Genomic DNA, 18,943 nt, shown 5'->3' on the forward strand with positions numbered 1-18,943 from the left:
AAGGACTTGAAGAGGGAAGGTTTATTGATTGAATAGCCAAGTTTTTAGTAGTTTACGGAAAGAAAACAGAGTGGGGGTGGTTTTGATATGAATGGGGAGTGTGTTCCAGAGTTTAGCGGTGGCGACAGTAAATCTTCTGTCACCTCAGGAGGCTTTTTTTGTTCTGAGGATAGACAGCAAATGAGCTTCTAAGTAGCGTGATGATCTAGTCGGCCTGTAGGAAAATAGACTTCTCTTGAGGAATTCAGGTCCTGTGTTATAAATTGCCTTGTAGGCAATGCAAGGGCCTTGAATTTTGCTCTACTCTTAATAGGTAGCCAATGAAGTTGTTGGAGTACCTTGGAGATGGGTTTGAACTTAGGGGTGCCTGAAAGGATTATTGCCGCTGCGTTTTGCACCATCTGCAGTTTGTGTAGAACTCTTTCCTGAGCGCTAATAAGTAAACCGTTACAAAAGTCTAGCTTGGCCAAAACGAGTGTGCTGATGAGAGTCCTACCTGCATTAGGAGGAAGGAAAGGCAGGAGTTTTTTTATCATCCTGAGGGTGAAAAAGGATGAGGAGACAAAGGAATTGATGTGATGAATAAAAGATAATTTGCCGTCAAACATGACGCCCAAGTTTCTAACTTTAGTTACAGGTGACAGAGGTGGGCCTAATGCTACTGGCCACCAGGAAGGAGACCAGCTTTTTGGAAAGATTACCGAATATCATCACCTCCGTCTTTTTGGAGTTTAGTTTGAGACAATTGTTTGCCATCCAGGAGCTGATAGCAAGCATTCCCTCTTGAAAGTTAGCCGAGACTATTCCGCCATTGTTGTGGATTTCTAGCATAATCTGAGTATCATCTGCGTAAGAAGTTAGTCACAGGTTATCGGACTTAGCGAGGATCCCTGAGGGACACCGCATGGCAGTGAAAACAGAGGGGAGTTGTAGTTGCTGAGCTTTACTAGTTGGATGCGGTTAGACAGGACGGATGTTAGGAGTGCCTTGGCTTGGTCTTTGATACCTATGGCTGAGACATGGTAGATTAAGGTTGAGTGATCGAACGTGTCAAATGCTGCCGAAAGATCCAGCAGCACCAGGATCGCGGCACCTCCCTTGTCAAGAGTCATCCTGATTTCGTCAGATGTCTTGATCGGGGCAGTTTCTGTGCCATGGACTTTCCTAAAGCCAAATTGGGTATCATCTAGGAAGTTGTTGTTGTCAATGTAGAGGGCTAGTTGAGTATTCATCACTTTCTCAAAGATCTTTGCGGTGAAAGGGAGGTAGGCAATAGGTCTATAATTCTTGGTCTCAGTAGGGTTAAGGTTGTGTTTCTTAAGCAATGATTTGATAATGGTTTCTTTCCAGATGGAAGGGTAAGCTCCTGTCATGAACATTGAGTTCCAAATTTTGGCCAATTCGGGACCTATGATCTCCGTTATAAGTTTTATTGTGGTAGGGGGGCATGGGTCATTGAGGGAGCCGGATTTAGTAGTGGATATGAGATCGGTAATGTACTCTGTTGTGACCTTGCAAAATTCAGAAAAGGTGTGGGGGGGTATTGTTAGGGTAATGTAAATCTAGGGGGTTGGTGAAGAGTGATTCTACATTAGATGTGATAAGTAGGTTGTTAGTCAAGGAGTGGGACGAGAAATTGGAGTAGATGTGGGTGACTTTTTCCTGAAAGAATGTGGCGGGAGAATTGCAGAAAATATGCGCGGGGGTATGGGCGGGTTAATCTCTGGTCCTGAGAGCATAGTGACAACCTGGAACAGCTGTTTCACAGAGTCTTGCGCTGTTTCAATTTGGTTAATGAAGTATTTGTTTTTTTCTGTAATTAGAAGATGTTTGTATTTAATGATTGCTTCCTTATACAGTGTTTTTGTGGTGAGATCATAATCTCGGCGCCAGTGACGTTCCAAGTTTCTACATTTTTGCTTTTCTAGTCTAAGTGCCTCAGTGAACCAGGGGGCGGATGGAGTCTTTCTGTTTTTAGATGTATTTTTTTTTTTTTTAGCGGTTACCAATGTGTTGAAGGAGGAGTGGAGCCATTGTAAGTAGTGTATGGCTGCCAGTTAAGGGTCATCTGGTATGTTTTAATGGGTGGACAGCAGGAGCGATTTTAGGGCTTCGGGAAAGATGCTGCTCCAGGCTTTGAAATGATTGGGGGTACTAATTTCAGAGTTAATGTTATAGAGGACTGAAGAGTGGTCAGTCCAGGCTAAGGGGAGGATGTCTTTTAAAGAGATTTGTTTGTTGTTTGTGAACAGTCCATCGAGTGTGTGTCCGGCTGAGTGAGTGGGTAAAGTTACTAGTTGGGAGAGTCCTACTAATTCGAGTTATGATAGTAAGGCTGAAGTATCATGCTCGTTGTGGGCTTCAAGGTGGTAGTTGAAGTCACCTAAGATGGTAAAGTTGGCTTCTTCTGCTGTAGGTTCTGCTAGGAGGTCTAGTGATGAGAGGAAATCTGCTTGTGATCCAGGAGGACGGTACAGTAGGATGCCTTTAAAGGAGTGAGAATTAGAGAGTGAAATTGTAAAAGTAAAGGCTTCGCAGCTCTTAGTGGGAATAGTTTCTGTTCTAACTGTGTATTTGTTTCAGTGAATAACTGCTATTCCACCACCTTTTTTGTTGGTTCTATCTAGTCTCCTAACACAGAAATCGTCCGGGGTTACGGTGGAGAAGTCTGGTCCGGAGGAAGGGTCACCCCAGGTCTATGTTATGAATAGAAGGTCAAGTTTATTGTTTTCTAGGAAAGTGAGTAATTCATACTTGTGTTTGGGGAGAGAGCGCACATTAATGAGGGCAGCGTGGGTAGTTGTGTGTTTGGTAAATGGAAGGTGGACGTTGGTGGAGTGTGGATTCTTACTGGGAATGGATGTGACAGGACATTTCAGACATCGGATGCTGAATTGGGTGGGTAATGTCTCTGCTATGAAGCGGGGGCAGGTTAGTGAGTCCTTAGCCATGTCTGCTATGTTTTTTAGTTGGCTGCTGGTATAGAGTCGTATTTTAGGTTGCAGGGTTGGTAGAAACGGGCCAGGGGGTGGGGCCCTGGACCTGGTCCAGACACGGACGGGCGCAGACAGGCTTGCCTTTGGTGCGCAGGCGGCACGTCCGCTGCGTGCGGCTGCTGCGCAAAGCGAGTGGCATCAGATTTTAAGGAGGGGGAGATCAGCTGCTGGTCAGCTGACTTGGTGTGTTTAACCGAAAGTGATTAGGCACTTCCTGTGGAATGTATGTTCCCTCCACTCAAACCGAAGAATCTGCGGTGGACCAGGGAAAATGTGCTGATTTGAAGCGGTGTGAACTGTCTGTGGAGCGTGAAGTTTAAATTAGACAATATTGAGGAAATAGTGCTATTTTGTTAATAAATGAGCGATTTTAAAAGGGGTAGCATGGTGAGAGCCCTTTGCCAGGTGCTCCTAGGCAGGCATTTCAGCAAGCTTGCAGCTTAAAATAAACCATAATTAAAGTGAAGGAGCTTTCATTAAATAACGAATGATTTTAAAACATGAATAGCGTGTTGGGAGCCCTTTACCAGGCACTCCTGATCAGGCAGTTCACAGGTCTGTCTCACCTTAAGCACGTCCGCTTCTCATGAGGCTCAGGAGGATTATAGGAAGGTAGTTCAGGTAAATCTCCTTTAGTTTGCCCCCAAAATGATCGGCCAGGGCGTTGCAGAGAGATTGAGATGCGCTTGAATCTGAGGGGCAGGCCGCTGTTTTTTTTCGGAATTGTGAATTTTAACAAGAGTTTTAGATGAGTTCCCAGCTTCATCAAAAGTTTAAGCAATATGAGTTTTGTGGGCTGTCTTGATGTTGTGGACAGTTATGGCCAGTTTATAGATTTTTTTTATCAATGGGTAGATGGCACAGGGTCAGACTGATTATCATGGCCATGTCTGAACCAGGGTGGTGGAGTGAGCTAAAGAATGATGATGGATTAAACCAAGATCAGATGACTGGGGGTGAGTGCTTGCAATGTTTAACACTCCGTCCATCATCCCCTTTGGTTTTGCTCGATTAGTCATATGCCATCTCCTTTCCAATCTTTTACAAGAGGCTTTCTCAGTCCTTAGTTTGGGAGTATACCAAGGGGTGTGAGGTCTGTTGGAAAGTTTTTTGCAATTGCCTTAAGGGGCACTTTTTTCAAAAACTGAGTTCAGTAACATATTAAAGTTAGAGAATGCTTGCTCTACATCAATGATGTCAGAGGGCAGGAGAGGCACTTTTGCCTTGACCCAAACCAGCGGGGTGACTTTTTGTCATTGTCTAGTTTGCTCTGACAAGCAGGGAGTTGGCTATTTGTCTAGTGGGCGGAGAGATGGAAACAGATCAGAGAGTGATCAGACCAGAGGCGGGTCGATACTAACTAGAGGTGTCATTGAAAAAAATAACGCAAGGGTATGGCCCGCAGAGAGTGCGGGACCCAAAACTTGTTGGTGTAGTCCCAAAGTTCCTAAGTCAGATAATAGTTGGTTGGTGTCGTAAATCATAATGTCATCACCATAAAAGTTAAAGCCTCCCAGTAAAAGAAACTGCTGGGAGGAGAGAGATGAGGGGCTAAGAATTCCAAGAGACGGTGGCAAAAAACTTTTTGGGACTAGGTGGACGATAGATGAAGACACCTTTTCAAGAGAGGTTTGGGGACAGGTCCAATTTGAAAACAGGGTTCCATCCAGTCTGCAGAGATGGAATCAATTATTGTCACCTTAATTTATTCATCAAAAATAATGGCGATAACCCCTGCCAATCTTTTGAACCTGCTGAGTGTCAGCATTTTAAAATTGGCTGGAAGAGCTAAAGAGATGGAGCAGGTAGAGGTGGGAGTTAGCCAGGTTTCAGTGAGGAATCCTATATTGTAAGAGGAGAGAGAAAGAAGGTTCCAGAGTTCCACCACATGTTTTGGCAGAAATCTCATGATGATAAGGAAGCAGTTAAAACTTTTTCCAGGGGTAGCGGTGTCATTGGGGCAAAGTAGATGAGCGAGACAGACTATGAAATCTACCTTTGAGACAGGCAACGGGGACAGTTAAAAGAGGAAAGATAGAGGCACAGGTAGAGTGGTTGAGGACCTTCAACTGTTCCGAGGAATAACTGACCGTGTGTAAGTAGGGATGCCCTGAAGTAAAAGGAGCAGGGGTTCTGGCTCCTGGCGACGGTCTGGCGTGGACGGACCTGCCTTTGGCGCGCTGTCAGCGGGGATGCTGAGTGCTGGCACTGCGCGGCTGCTGCGCATCAGCGCCAGCATCAGCAAAATATAGCAGGCCGTGTGTGACGTGAGGGAAGGGCTGGGCATACGAGGCACAAAGGAAAGTGAAAATATACTACCCCACACAAATGGCAGCTGCTGCGGTGGACTGGGAAGTAAGTACTTTAAAAATTTGTACTTAAGTGAGTTTAAAGCAAGGTTAAAGTACACGGCGGCAATAATCACCAGGTAGTCGCACTCTCCCTGTAGACCAGGTCAAAGACCTGCTACCACCTCCTACTTCTCTCCCGACGTCACTTGCAACAGTGGCACCACAAAAGAAAGAAATCCAGGCTACTATTATGGGCATGTTAAGACAGGAGGGGCCCTATGAACAAACTCCAAACGGGAAGCTGGCTAAAGTGTTAGAGCTGGACCTCCTTCCTTTTTCTTTTGTGGAAGGAGTGGGATTTTTAGAAATTGTGGTGGCCATCTTCCTGAAATGGAAGTATTTTGCAACGGTTGTTGTTCCAGCCCTCCATCACGATGTACTGCAATTGGTTGGACAAGCTTTGAAGCAAAGTGCTGCTCAAACTATCCACCTGACGACAGACATAGTCGTGAAGCCACTGACTACATGTTTATCACTTCACACTGCATCTCTTTTTTGCGGGTTGAGCAACAGCTATCTAGAGGTCTCAGCGCTTAAAACCCTTTTAAGGACATTCAGCAGCATGCAACAGTAGCCATGTTCGCTATGGAGAAATCCCATACAGCTGCAAGCATCTTGGAAGACTTTAAAAGAAAGGTGTTTGCATGGCTGTGACCCAGAGGTCTCAGAATTGTATGTGTTGCCATAGACAGGCAGTAATATATTTAAGGCCATGTCAGATTGTGGCATTTTCAGGGCCCTGTGTTTGGTGCCTTGCATCAACCTGATTGATGAAGGACCTATCAAAGAAGGAGACATAGTTGCAACTTACTGACCACCTGCAGAAGAATCTGCACTTATTTCAGCCATAATTTTAAAGCCCGGAAGCAGTTGTGGTTCATTCAGCGTGCTAATAGAGTACCAGGTAAATCCCTCATACAATAGGTGCCAACATGTTGGAACTCAACCTATTCATTATGGCAATGTCTGTTTGAGAAGCTTGGCTGTTAATACAAGGCTGCAAAGAGACATTGTGTAATACAAAGAGTACATCTGTGCCACAATACTTGATCCACAGTACACAAAAATACTGTCCGCTTTCATTTATTTTTCAGAAGGGGATGTTTCACAATACGTGGATTGCTGAGGAAGCCAGAGCCGTTGAAAAAGAACTGCTGGAAATAAGAGTCCACTCCAGGGCAGTAGTTCTAGAGAGGGGAGCCAACAACCATCAACAAGAACAAGGACAAAAAACACAACAACGGAAACAGAACAATTGGCCCCAACCTCTGCATTGGCTTGATTTCAAGTAGCATGGCCTAAGTACAGTGCGGGGGCAAAGGCAAAAGAGGTCGAGCAAGTGGTCACACCAATGACCATTCAGAGGATGTTCCAGGACTATCTGGATGATCCAAGAGATGTCTATGTGGATTAAACCTCATGGGTGTATTGGTATGGGAAGATGCGCTAATGGCCATAGCTCAGAAGTGTGGCAACAAAGTATCTGACATGTCCAGGAGCCAGTGTGTCTGCTGAGCGTGCGATCAGTGCAGCTGGCTCAGTTGTCACAGTGAGAAGGACCAGTCTCTCACCTCAAAACGTGTAGAGATTGACCATGATCAAAATGAACCAACACTTCATACCACACAATTACACTGTTACTGAAATACCACAGGAGGAGGAGGAGGAGGAGGGTAATTGGTCAGACACAAATGTGCTAGCTGACCAACTTCTGGGTGTACCACCTAAGTATGTGGATATACTCTACTTCCTTGACTGAGTAGGCCACCAGAGAACCTTGGAATTATTTATCATCAAGCTGCCTTAACAAAAAAGGAATTTAGCTAGTTGAATATTATGTTTTTATCTGACTTATTCAGGCCCACTATTTTTAGGCACAGGTATGACCGGATTAGAATTGGCTGGAAGGGCAGTAAAGAAGCCTCCCCATTTCCTTTAGGACATCTGAGACAATGCCTGCCTCCCTCCCATGCCTAGCCTTATTTTTTTCATCACCTAGCAGGGCCGCCCTAGTAAATATCATTTGTTTTACAAGACTGACAAATTTCAATATATTGCTTGCATCAAAGAGGAGATAAAATGTTGTACCTACCACCATGCTTGGATTGGAACAGGTAACTATTGCAACAATGAGTGATATATTATTGAGTGATTATGAGCGATGATTGATGATTCATATGGTGATAGACAGTGAGGGAGGGTATTCAACTAATTTGTAAATTTGATTTCAATGATTTGCAATGTTTGGGGCCTGATAGGTGATTATTTTTCCTGAAGGCGATTCGCCCTTTCAAACTTAGTGAGATTTATTTGCAGATTCTATGCCTTAATTCTGGTTCTTCAGACACCAGACCATTCTTTAGTTAACAAACACAAATTTACACAAAATACTTAAATTCTGTTTCTCTTTTTGTTCATTCACAGCAGTCACTACAGGTCTATCTCGCTCGGGTTGGTTCGGAGTAGGACTGATACATTACTCAGAGTCAGGAGTAGGATGGAAGGACTCAGGGCGGAACTACCTCAACAGCCAGAAAAAGGAAGTTATCGATTTCAAAGAGGAACCATGATGATGAGGCCTACAGAGCGCTGTGGACTGGCGAGGGGTACATTGATTTGGGAAATGCTGCTGAGTGTGTGTGCTGGCTGAAACGTGAAATTCCTCCTATTTGGTTGTGGTCTGGGTGGGTGGCCTGTTGCTTGTAATTGGAAAGGGCCTTGTGATGCCACATCATCACATGATGCATGCACTTGGCTAAATGTTATGACAGTTGTGAGACTGATCAGCCCGGTACATGCAGCTACTTATTCGTGATTGGTTGTAAATTGCTCTCACTTCTCAGTTAATCAATCGCACATGATTGATAAAATGAATGGTTGCAGCAGCCTATGCTCTTGCTCTGCCTCTGAGTCTTCTTGGTACACTCCCAATGAAGCTTAGCGTCTGTCCTTCTCCTTGACTCTACAATATCATTTTTGTTTTACAATCCGCAGGCCTTCTCTTCTTCTGCCTGAAAGGTGAAATCTCCATAACACTCCTGTTTACCTTATCAGACCGCTTCAGCCAGGCACCCAAACTGGACATTATTAGAAGAATGCAAATGCACTGCCCAATTTGGCAATACAGTATCATTTCTCTTTTAACAATAATAATTTTTAGAACTGTGTAAGTTTACTTCACTCCTCTAAAATTGGTATTTTTCAAACCTAGATAACAGAACATTTAGATATATGATAATTTTGGCCTCTGGGGCTGAAGGGCTGTTTGCAATGCATTTAACTGAACTGTGTCATTCCTTCATCTCCTTCCACAACAGATTGATGATGATGTGCTGCTTATCACCCTTTTGTGTAATCTTTGTCACATCTTTCCCCAAATCCCCTGTTCCATCCATTCATCAAACCCTTGACCCTCTTCCCCCAAGCTGTGTGAATGATTGAGGTGTGACTTAATTTACACCATAAATGGAGCACACACTTGGTGGGGTGGATGTGGTGAAAGCAACACCAACTCACTGCAGGATCCTCCATTACCTGAGTAATAGCCCACGACAGCCCTGCTTACCCACCCACGCAAAATAGGGATCTATATTTCAGATACAGAACATAATTCGTCAACATCATCATTCAGACCTTGTGTTGTGTAAACGCTTAACCTTATCCAGTCCTGGCTCTGAGTCCACTTCTCCTGGCTCGAGGATTTCACAACTGTAATTCTAATTAAATACTAGCTCCCCATTTCTCGGAAGAGGTTAAGTTAGCTATTTATTGTTATAATACCAGGTATTCTTTGTTGAGTTATAGTGGTTGTAGTCTAGTCTTAGTCTTTGTAAAGCTATGATGTCAATATAACACACTGTGTTTTTCGTTCAATTTAATTGGCTGTGATGGATAATCCTTTTGATTAATCCTACAGTTGGAGCTCACCTAGGTGAGAGTGGGACCTCTCTTGTGATGCCTTTCCTGTTAGTGCACTAGCCTGCTACTAATACTACCACAATTTAGAATGCACCTTGTGAAACCCTTCAGTAAGGTTATGGATGATTGAGAGAGGTAGCAGCCATTTCTTCATCTATTCAAGTAAGAGAAGTATGGAACGAAGTGAACTATTTAGTTAGTAACTAACTTCTACTGCAGATAAGTAATCTCTTGTTTATCTAGGTTGCTGCAAGGAATCTAAGCAATGGCAGCATACCTCCCTAATGGTCAATATAGTTACAGAGGGTAGTAGGACATGGGTATAACTAGCTATACCTAACTGCTATACATTTTTATAGGTAGATTATAAAAACAGGCTACGTAAAAAGGCAGCAGTGCAAAGTAAAAGTAAATTACAAAAAAACAACTTCAGGCATAAAGTATCAGAATAATGTTTTACTTTACTTTTTAACAAATAAACACATTGTCTTCTTCCACAATAGGCCCACCCCTCTCCCCATACAAATAAATAATTGCCCCAGTCAATTTCCAAAGTCCAACCAAAAGTCTAAAACAAAGACCAAAATTACCCTAACTGTTCTTTCCAATTTCCACCCTCTCCATCCACAACAAAAGTCCCTCCCACCAAATAAAAAAAAAGGGCTCAGAAGAGGGCAGTATTGATGTGGTTGAGGATTTGTTCCTGTTGCTCCTTGAAGCATGCCATCTGGCAGCCAAGCTGCACCAGCTTGCGCAGCACGCGGCATTGGAACTGGCAGTCTGGGTGGGAGGAGAAGGGGTGGTTCGGGCTGCTGCCAGATGCCGGCAGCTCTGTTATATACTGTTATACATTTTTACAGCGCACAAATACCAAACGTGTCTTGGCGCTAGCAGAACTAGTAGAAGCGAGGAGGAGCACTATTCCACGAACAGCCAGGTCTTAATGGCTTTCCTGAACAATGTCAAGGAGGGAAGATTTCTGATGCTAAGAGGGAGGGAGTTCCAGAGCCTTGTAGCTCCCAGCATAAATCTTCTACCACCCCAGTTTGATTTAAAAAGTCTCTGAGAAAGTATCACTTTTGCCCCTTGTAATCTAAGGCATCTGTTTGGAGAGAACCAGTAGAGTGACCGTTCCAAGAACCGAGGACTGGTCCCATGTAGTGCCGTGTATGTGATACACAGGGTTTTAAACTTGATACGACTTTTGATTGGCAGCCAATGCAGACTCTGTAGGTGTTTTCCCACGGACTGAAATTTGGGAATCCCCAGGCGGAGACTTGCAGCCGCATTTTGGATCATCTGGAGCCTACGTAATTGCTTCATGGGTATACCAAAATATAACCTGTTACAATAATCCAGTTTGGAAAGGACTAGGGCTGCAACTACAGTTTTTACTACTTACTGTTGGAATCAGAGGTAGGATTTTCTTGATCGCTTTACGAATGAAGAAACTTGATGATGATACTGTCTTGACTTGGGCTTCAAATTCCAGTCTCTGATTTATCATCACACCCAGATTCTTTGCTTTGGGGACTGGGATTGGTGCTGTTCCCAGGTCATCTGGCCATCAAATCTGAGACCAGGAGGGGGAATAGTTACTGAACAGAATCACATCGGTTTTCCTAGAATTTAGCTTAAGGCAGTGCAAACTCATCCATGAGCTAACTGCTCTCATATAGTCCCTAAATCTTTTTACTGGTGTTTGTGTATTTTTACTGATTGATACCACAATTTGGGTGTCACCCGCATAGAATGCTAGTGCCATCCCAAAATATCCTATTAGTAATGCCAGTTCAGAAACATATACATTGAAGAGCATAGGATTCAAAGAGGAACCCTGTGGAACTCCACATGTGAGTGTGAAGGCTGGCGAAGTGAAATTACCCAGGGCAACTGATTGTATCCTATCAACTGGAAAGGAGGAGACCAATGCCAGTGCCTTTCCAGAAATGCCTAGAGAATTCAGATGGTTAAGGAGGGTTTTATGGTCTACTGTGTCAAAAGCCGCTGACAGGTCAAGCAGGACAAGAGCCACAGCACCCCCTGCGTCCATTACTGCTCTTATTTCCTCTGTAGCCTTTATTAGCTTTGTTTCGGTGCTATGCTCTGCCCTAAATAGAAATTTAGACTCACCCAGCAAGTTATGTTCATGTAGGTATGATGTGAGCTGGTTGTTCATAACCTTTTCTGCCAATTTTGCTGGAAATGCAAGGAGTGAGATAGGCATATAGTTGCCTGGGTCAAGTGCATCCAGGTTGTATTTTTTTCAGAAGGGGTAGAATCGAGGCCCTCTTCCAAATAGAGGGAAAGACACCTTCTGTGAACATTGAGTTAAAAATGGAGGTTAGACTTAGTCCAAGGATCTCCGGAGCTTGTTTAAATATCATAGAAGGGAGAGGATCATGGCATTGGCAACGTTGTTGCCGGGAAGATGGAGGCACTGGTTGGTGGCTGGAGAAACTGGGGCCGGGAAAGTGGTAGATGCCGTCGCCTCCTCCTCCTCCTCCTCCTCCTCCTCCTCCTCCTCCTCCTTCTCTAAATCCACGAGCCACAAGCCAATGGTATTCAGCTTCGATCCAATGTCTACCACTGCAGACGGGTTGCTATCTCCTGGCATACTGGTGATGGTGGTGGACCAGCAGTAGTTATATCAAGAAAGGTTAAAAAAGGGAGGGTCGGCCTCCAAGGATCGCTATAAATAAACTGACCATGGAGTGGTATGATGGAGGTATAGGGCTGCCAGATTTATGTCTTTATTATCAGGCATCACAGTTGACGGACACACAACAATCCCAATTTCAGAATGGACCATTGGCTTATGGGGAAGGGGGGCTACAGGAGGGTACTTTATACGAACCATCGTAAATTACAATTGACCGGCCCCACAGCTCGCACGGTGGAAGTGTGGCACACAGTCCGGCGTAAGCTAGGTTAGCATAACCGTCTAACTAAGACGATTCCGCTGTGGGAACCGGATATATTGGGACACGTCAGCACATGTTCAGGGTTTGGCAAATGGGACTTGATTGGGATTTCTAGGGTGGTAGACTTGTGGGTGAAGGGGAAAAAGACTACATTCACTGATCTTCAAGATAAATACCACCTTGCACCCTCTGAGACTTTTAGGTATCTACAGATTAGCCACACCATTGACTCTGCCCTCCCCAGGGGTACCCCTCTTCCAGGTTTCTCCCTGCTGGAAGAAAGACCATTGTTAGATCCAATGGACTGTAAAGCCATCTCTCTAACATATAAAAAATTGGTTAATAACCGAGCTGACTCAATGTTGAAACTACGGTTGAGCTGGGAACATGATCTGGGGGAGATAGAAGATGAGGACTGGAGGGAGGCGCTCGCTTCTCCCAGGGAGGTGGCGATTCCTATGCGACTCCGACTGGTTTAGCTCAAGGTGCTCCACAGGGTCTATTTTGATGCCACATTATTGTTAAGGCTGGGAAGTAGACCGGACCCGCTCTGCCTCCAGCGGTGTAATCAGACTGGCAAATTCACACACATACTTTGGGACTGCCCTCACATCCAACAGTATTGGACGGAAGTCACCCGACAACTAACCAGGGCATGTGCTGAATCTATTCAATCATCCCCCAAGCTATGCCTCCTCAATATCTGGTAGGCAACTGACCTATCGCAGGAGGAACAATCATGGGCCACCATGGGATGGGCCATAGCCAAATGCAATATTGCCCAAAAGTGGGGGGCGGACATGTTGCCACGGGTAAGGGACTGTGCGAACGATATGGACTGTGCCATGAGTGTTGAAAAAACAGTTTTCAAGAGAAGAGGTTGCCCCCAAAAATGGGACCATAAATGGGGAAAGTGGAATAAATATAGGGGCGATATTTGCATCTCTCCCACGGTGGAACCGAGGAGGGCGAGACGAACTCTGATGAATAGGCTGGGAGGGAATGCGGAGACCTCCTCATCTGGCAGCCACCAATAGGAAGTCGCTGTAATTGTACCAAAATACCTGCTTCTGTATATTCGCAACCAGATAATGATGTTGTAACTGTAACAGACAAGATAATCTCCGGGGCTAGAAAATGAATAAGTTGCGAAACACTGTCTTGATTTTGTTTTGCCTTGCCAAAGATGAATGCACTCTGCCTTGAACCGATGCTCTTCGTTATCAATAAAAATAGTTTTAAAAAAAAAAAGAAGAAAGTCAAATTGCTAATTGTGATCTGTGCAAAGCACTTGTTTAATATGATATGGTGGCACAGACACAGTACATTGCTGGTCCCCTAGGCCCATTAGAAATTGATGTGATTAACCCCTTGGGTGCTGAGGACCGAGCAGTTCCCTTTGCTGTTTAGAGTAGAAGGATTTCTTTTTTAGTTTTTCAGCTTCTGGAGCTGTGGTAGAAATTCCCCAGCTGCCAGAAGCATTTTTGTTTTTCAATGTAATGAGGATCGGTGAGCATGGCACGCTGACGTCATTACATCGAAAGTGAATGTGAAATGAGCTGATCGGCTCATTTCACTTTCTCTGCTTTGGTGCTCGCTGGGCTATCTCGTCCCTCTACCCAGCACAGGAACTCACAGGAGAGGTATTACTGGAAAGGGGCATATTCAGTCTATCTGTCCCCCCTGGGGGCCGATGGGGGCAATAGCCCCAATATATCCATAGAGTGGTCAGAAAGCCCACTAGGTACTAGGGATTAAATTGTTTTAATTCATAGGGCTTGCAGCTGCCCAAAATGGGTATGCCATGCCCCCACCTCCTCAAACACAAAGGGGAAAATCTTTCTGCCCCTACCGTAGAGGAAGATGGGGGGTATTATCCCGATTTGCCCCCAGAGGCAGAAAGCCCACAAAAGGGACAATCTTTCTGCTGTCCGATCTGCCCCCCAGGGGGCAAAAAGCCCTCTAGACTCAAGGGATTATTTTCATATAGGAGGGGTGGGGCCTGCCCACAATGGGCAAGGCGATGTCCCCACCCCTAATGAATGGGGATCAAAGTCTTTCTGTCTACCCTAGGGGGCAGGTGAGACAATTGCCCCTGATCTGCCCAAGGGGGGCAGAAAGCCCACTAGGCACCAGGGATTATTTTTTCCTTAATGTAGTGGGGGGACTGCCCAGAATAGGCATGCCAATGCCTCCACACTCACCACCCCAAATATAGCTGAGCCTGGACCAAAACACAGGTGACTATTTGCAATAGGGGAGTATCTCTGCTTTTTGCCCCAAGCTTGGCAGGCATTTAGGGAAACCTACCAAACCCAAACATTTCTGAAAATTGACACCTGGGGGAAGTCCAGGAAGGTGTGGCTAACATGGACCCCCCAAAGTTTTCTTACTCAGAATCCCCTGCAATCGTCAAATTAAGCTAAAAATTCACATTTTACTCACATTTCTGTGTGGGATCACCATGTCGGCGCAAATTTCCTACCATCCAGCACTCCCCTTGGTCTCCCAATAAAAATGATACCTCACTTGGTGCCCAAAGCAGAGTCACCATAAAAACATTTTTAAAAAAACACGCTTATGAACACGCTTTCTTGCCCCCTTAATTTTAGCACACTTTTGGCCCTTCCTGTCACATGCACTTGGGGTGGGAGGAAATTTGTGCCGGCATGGTGATCCCACATAGAAATGTGAGGAAAAGTAGATATTTTTTAGTTTAATTTGAGGTTTGGAGGGCATTCTGGGTAAGAAAACATTGGGGAATCCATGCAAGCAACACCTCCCTGGACTTCCCCAGGTGACTAGTTTTCATTCAGTACCAGATATTGGTCCAGAAAAATTGCTTTTGTGTTTTGTTGTAAACTTGTTCAGTAGTTTTGGAGCAATTAAGGTTAAAATGATTGCATATATCACACCAGGGAGGATCTGCGGACCAACAGATCTCAAGATAAAATCTGATTGGCTGCAGCTGCATCAGCCAGGAACTGGTGGTAGCCATATTAGGACTTGGAACTCAGTCCCAAGTATTCAGAAAACATGTAGAAAAAGACTTAAGGGAGCAGTGTAGGGATACCCTGACCCCTAGGCCTGCTGGTGGGGGGCCAGAGGGACTGTGCCTGGGACCAAAAACATTTTATTTTCTAAAAAAAAAATCACTTGGGGTGGGCCAGAGCCTGGGCGGCACCTGTAAGTTTATATTTGGGAGGGGGGTGTGTGACCCCTCTTTCTGAGTCTCTGAAGGGACCCTTTATCCTAGGGTTGAGTAAATAAGCAAAAGAAGAGGAAATTCAACCTCTCTCCTCGAGCCTCATTATGGTCCGGGGATCCCATCCCCTTAGCCTGTGACAGTAAATTAAAAGGTAGGGGAACCATGTGGCCTGCCTCCCCTGTGTCCCAGAGAGCCTAGCCTAGGGACACAGTAGTTTTGCTGTCCTCACCAGCAGGATTCAGAAAGGGGGTGGTGATGGACAGAGCATCTGAATTAAACAGAACACTCATACCCAGTCAAAAGATCAGGGCTTGATCCATCACTGTTTTTTAGCTCACTGCACCATCCCAGTTCAGAACCTTGCTACATGCAAATTAGTCTGTCCCTGGCCCAGTGCATCATGGGAACAGGGCAGACCAAACTACCAAGCCAATTCTTTACTGGAAAGGAAACAAGCTTCCGGGGACCGGTTTCTGGCATTGCAGCCGTCTTCGGCCCGGCTTGCTTGAATCCTGATGGTGCAGTGAGCAAGGGACTCACATCTGAGCATACCCTGCCACTCCTATAGTGTCCAAAACGATTCAGAAAGGGGGTGGTGATGGACAGAGCATCTGAATTAAACAGAACACTCATACCCAGTCAAAAGATCAGGGCTTGATCCATCAACGCTTTTTAGCTCACTGCACCATCCCAGTTCAGAACCTGGCTACATGCAAATTAGTCTGTCCCTGGCCCGGTGCATCATGGGAACAGGGCAGACCAAACTACCAAGCCAATTCTTTACTGGAAAGGAAACAAGCTTCCGGGGACCGGTTTCTGGCATTGCAGCCATCTTTGGCCCGGCTTGCTTGAATCCTGATGGTGCAGTGAGCAAGGGACTCACATCTGACCATACCCTGCCACTCCTATAGTGGCCAAAACGATTCAGAAAGGGGGTGGTGATGGACAGAGCATCTGAATTAAACAGAACACTCATACCCAGTCAAAAGATCAGGGCTTGATCCATCAACGTTTTTTAGCTCACTGCACCATCCCAGTTCAGAACCTGGCTACACGTCCTCACCAGCAGGGCAGGGAAATAGACCACATTTTGCTCTCGCCTCTAAGGAGTAAGCATATACAGTTGCTCCCTCCAGGTAAGAGCAATGCCAGCTCCTGCACCTTGGGGGAGGCGACAGACCCACAGGCACCCTGGGGCAGTGTTCGTGGCCCCCAATGTGTATTCTGTGGGCTTCCCGGGTGTGCACTGGGACACCCACCTTTGGTAACTGGGAAAGGGTCCCAGAGGTGGGACTTCCGACCCGGAGGTGGAGATTTTGACCATGGCTAAATCTCTACCACCAGCCGGAATCCCCACCTCCGGGCCGGAAGCTCCGCCTCCAAGCCGGAAGCTCCGCCTCTGGGCCGGAATCTCCGGCCCGAGTGCGGACGTAAAGTTAGTAGTCGTAAATCCATTCTGTGAAAACCAAAAGTAGTAAGTGCATTCTGTGAATACCAAAAGTAGTAAGTTTAGGATTTTGTCTTAAGTTAATTCTGTTAATCGGGCCCATACAGCCCCGGGGCTAAGAAGGCACAGGGAACACAAGGCCCCCTCCCCTTTTTATTGCATTTGGCCACACGGAAAGGGGGCCTTGTAGCCTACTAAGGCTAGGGAGGGAGGCTGCAAGCTCCCTCTTAATATAGGTGTTGCTTAGTGGGTACCACAGGTGGGCACAGGGCACCCATCTATAATTTAGAGAGGCCCTGGGGGATGGGTTTCCCAAGGCCACGATAGGCTCAGGGATAGGGGCGCACAACCATCTTCCTCTTTTAACTAATATACAGTCCTGGGGATGTGGTCCCGACTCCCGGGGACTAATGAAGGCTCAGGGAAGGAGGCTGCCATGGGTTCCTCTCCAATTTATATTTCAATTCAACCCAAGGGTGTTTCATAAAAACTTATGTTGCTGAAATTTCTCTGGCAAATAAGACTGAGGGAAGTTGAAGAACTTTACAAAATGTACAAAGTGTGATGTTTGCTATCTTTTTCTAACTTCATGCAATGCAATGTTCACTTCTTAATGACACTCTTTGAGATTTCATGAAGTTAAAGGATGACAAGGCAGCTTCATTTTACTTCTGGTTACAGACAGGAGTGGATTATGTATGCATGTGTATATCATTATGCCACGGAATGTATTGCACTTTATTTATAATGCAAGTGGTGCGCTAATCAGTAAAGAGAAGCATATGAAAGTGACCACAAGCACCAAAATAGTTAACAGCAGCTATAGTTCCACCATGGTGCTAAAACAATGTATATAAGCAGACATACGAAACAAGGTAGAAATCTGACGTACTCCTACTTTGCAATCCCTACTCTATGCGTTTCTAGAGTGTATGTAGGTGCAGAGACAAAAATCTTGCCACAGGATGATCCAGCCCCAGGTGGCTTTTGTCGTGAGGTGTGTTTAATTCATTTTAAGGACGCAGGGACGATGTTCGCATGTTCTGTAATGGCAGCAACAACATACTGTTGAGTTTGTAGCTAGCCAATAAGGATTGACTAGTGCCCTTCAAAAGTGACCAATCCGCGCACATCTGGACACCAACTTGTCAACCCCTTCATGCCCAACCCAAGATTCTCTTTAAGCACTAATCTCTCAAAAAATGTTGTACAGATTAATACCAAATTACAAATAGAACGCTTTCTGAATAAAGTTCTAACTATACATCCAAATTTAGTGTAATTCTGGTCCCACATTTTTTCCTGTATCAGACAGCAAGGCTTCCTATGGACATTAACATTGAAAATCAATGTTCTGTGCCACTCTCTTTTTCTTGCTCCCTGCATGATGGATTGGCTTGAAACTTTCCTTGAAGTAGCTGAGATGAACGATATTTTCTATTGAATGTTTTGTGAAGCTACACCAAATGATGCAAAGGTGGGTAGGTAGATAGATAGGCAGACAGACAGACAGACAGACAGACAGACAGACAGACAGACAGACAGACAGACAGACAGACAGACAGACAGACAGATTGATTGTGAACCCAGTAAAAAGCAACTGAGTGATGTACATACCTCAAGAAGGTTTGGAGACAATTGGGAACTGGGTACATCAATTAGGGAGCAGAAGCTAAAGTCATTAAAGTAATTTGTTTAGAATAACTGCCTCCCCTATCTCCCTCTCTCTCTCTTTCTAACACACTCCTGTTGTCTCCCTTCCTAATTGGATTTGTGAAACTGTTTCTGTTGTACCTCAGTGAAGAGAAAATACATAGGGGACACATTTCCAAAACTCCTAAAGGAATTAAGAACATCTCAGCAAGCGACTAATGTAAAGTAATAGAGTGACTGTACCTTTGTGATCTGCAGACATGACACGTTTCATCAATGTTCTTATAGCACTTCCAAGTTTATAAAGGCCTGCATCATCTGAAATAAAATTGGTCATTAATTTATGATTAGGAAGAGCATGTAAGATGTTGGACAGCTGTTACTATATGTAATCTCATGGTAGTTATGTTGAACTGAAAAACGAGTTCCTGAAGTTTATGGGAATT

General features: G+C 45.0%; 1 protein-coding gene across 4 annotated transcripts in view; it reads right to left on the reverse strand.

Moving 5' to 3' along the window:
- IZUMO1 (izumo sperm-oocyte fusion 1) overlaps nt 1-18,943 on the reverse strand; it is a 268,814-nt gene that overhangs the window by 228,353 nt on the left and 21,518 nt on the right. For all 4 annotated transcript variants that reach the window (XM_078650921.1, XM_078650920.1, XM_078650919.1 and 1 more), the window contains exon 2: nt 18,741-18,815. In XM_078650921.1, the coding sequence (XP_078507047.1) occupies nt 18,741-18,771 (31 nt within the window). In that variant the 5' untranslated portion in view covers nt 18,772-18,815. The remainder of the gene's footprint in view (nt 1-18,740; nt 18,816-18,943) is intronic.

This window comes from Lissotriton helveticus, chromosome 7, assembly GCF_964261635.1.
Source record: "Lissotriton helveticus chromosome 7, aLisHel1.1, whole genome shotgun sequence".
Classification (NCBI taxonomy): domain Eukaryota; kingdom Metazoa; phylum Chordata; class Amphibia; order Caudata; family Salamandridae; genus Lissotriton; species Lissotriton helveticus.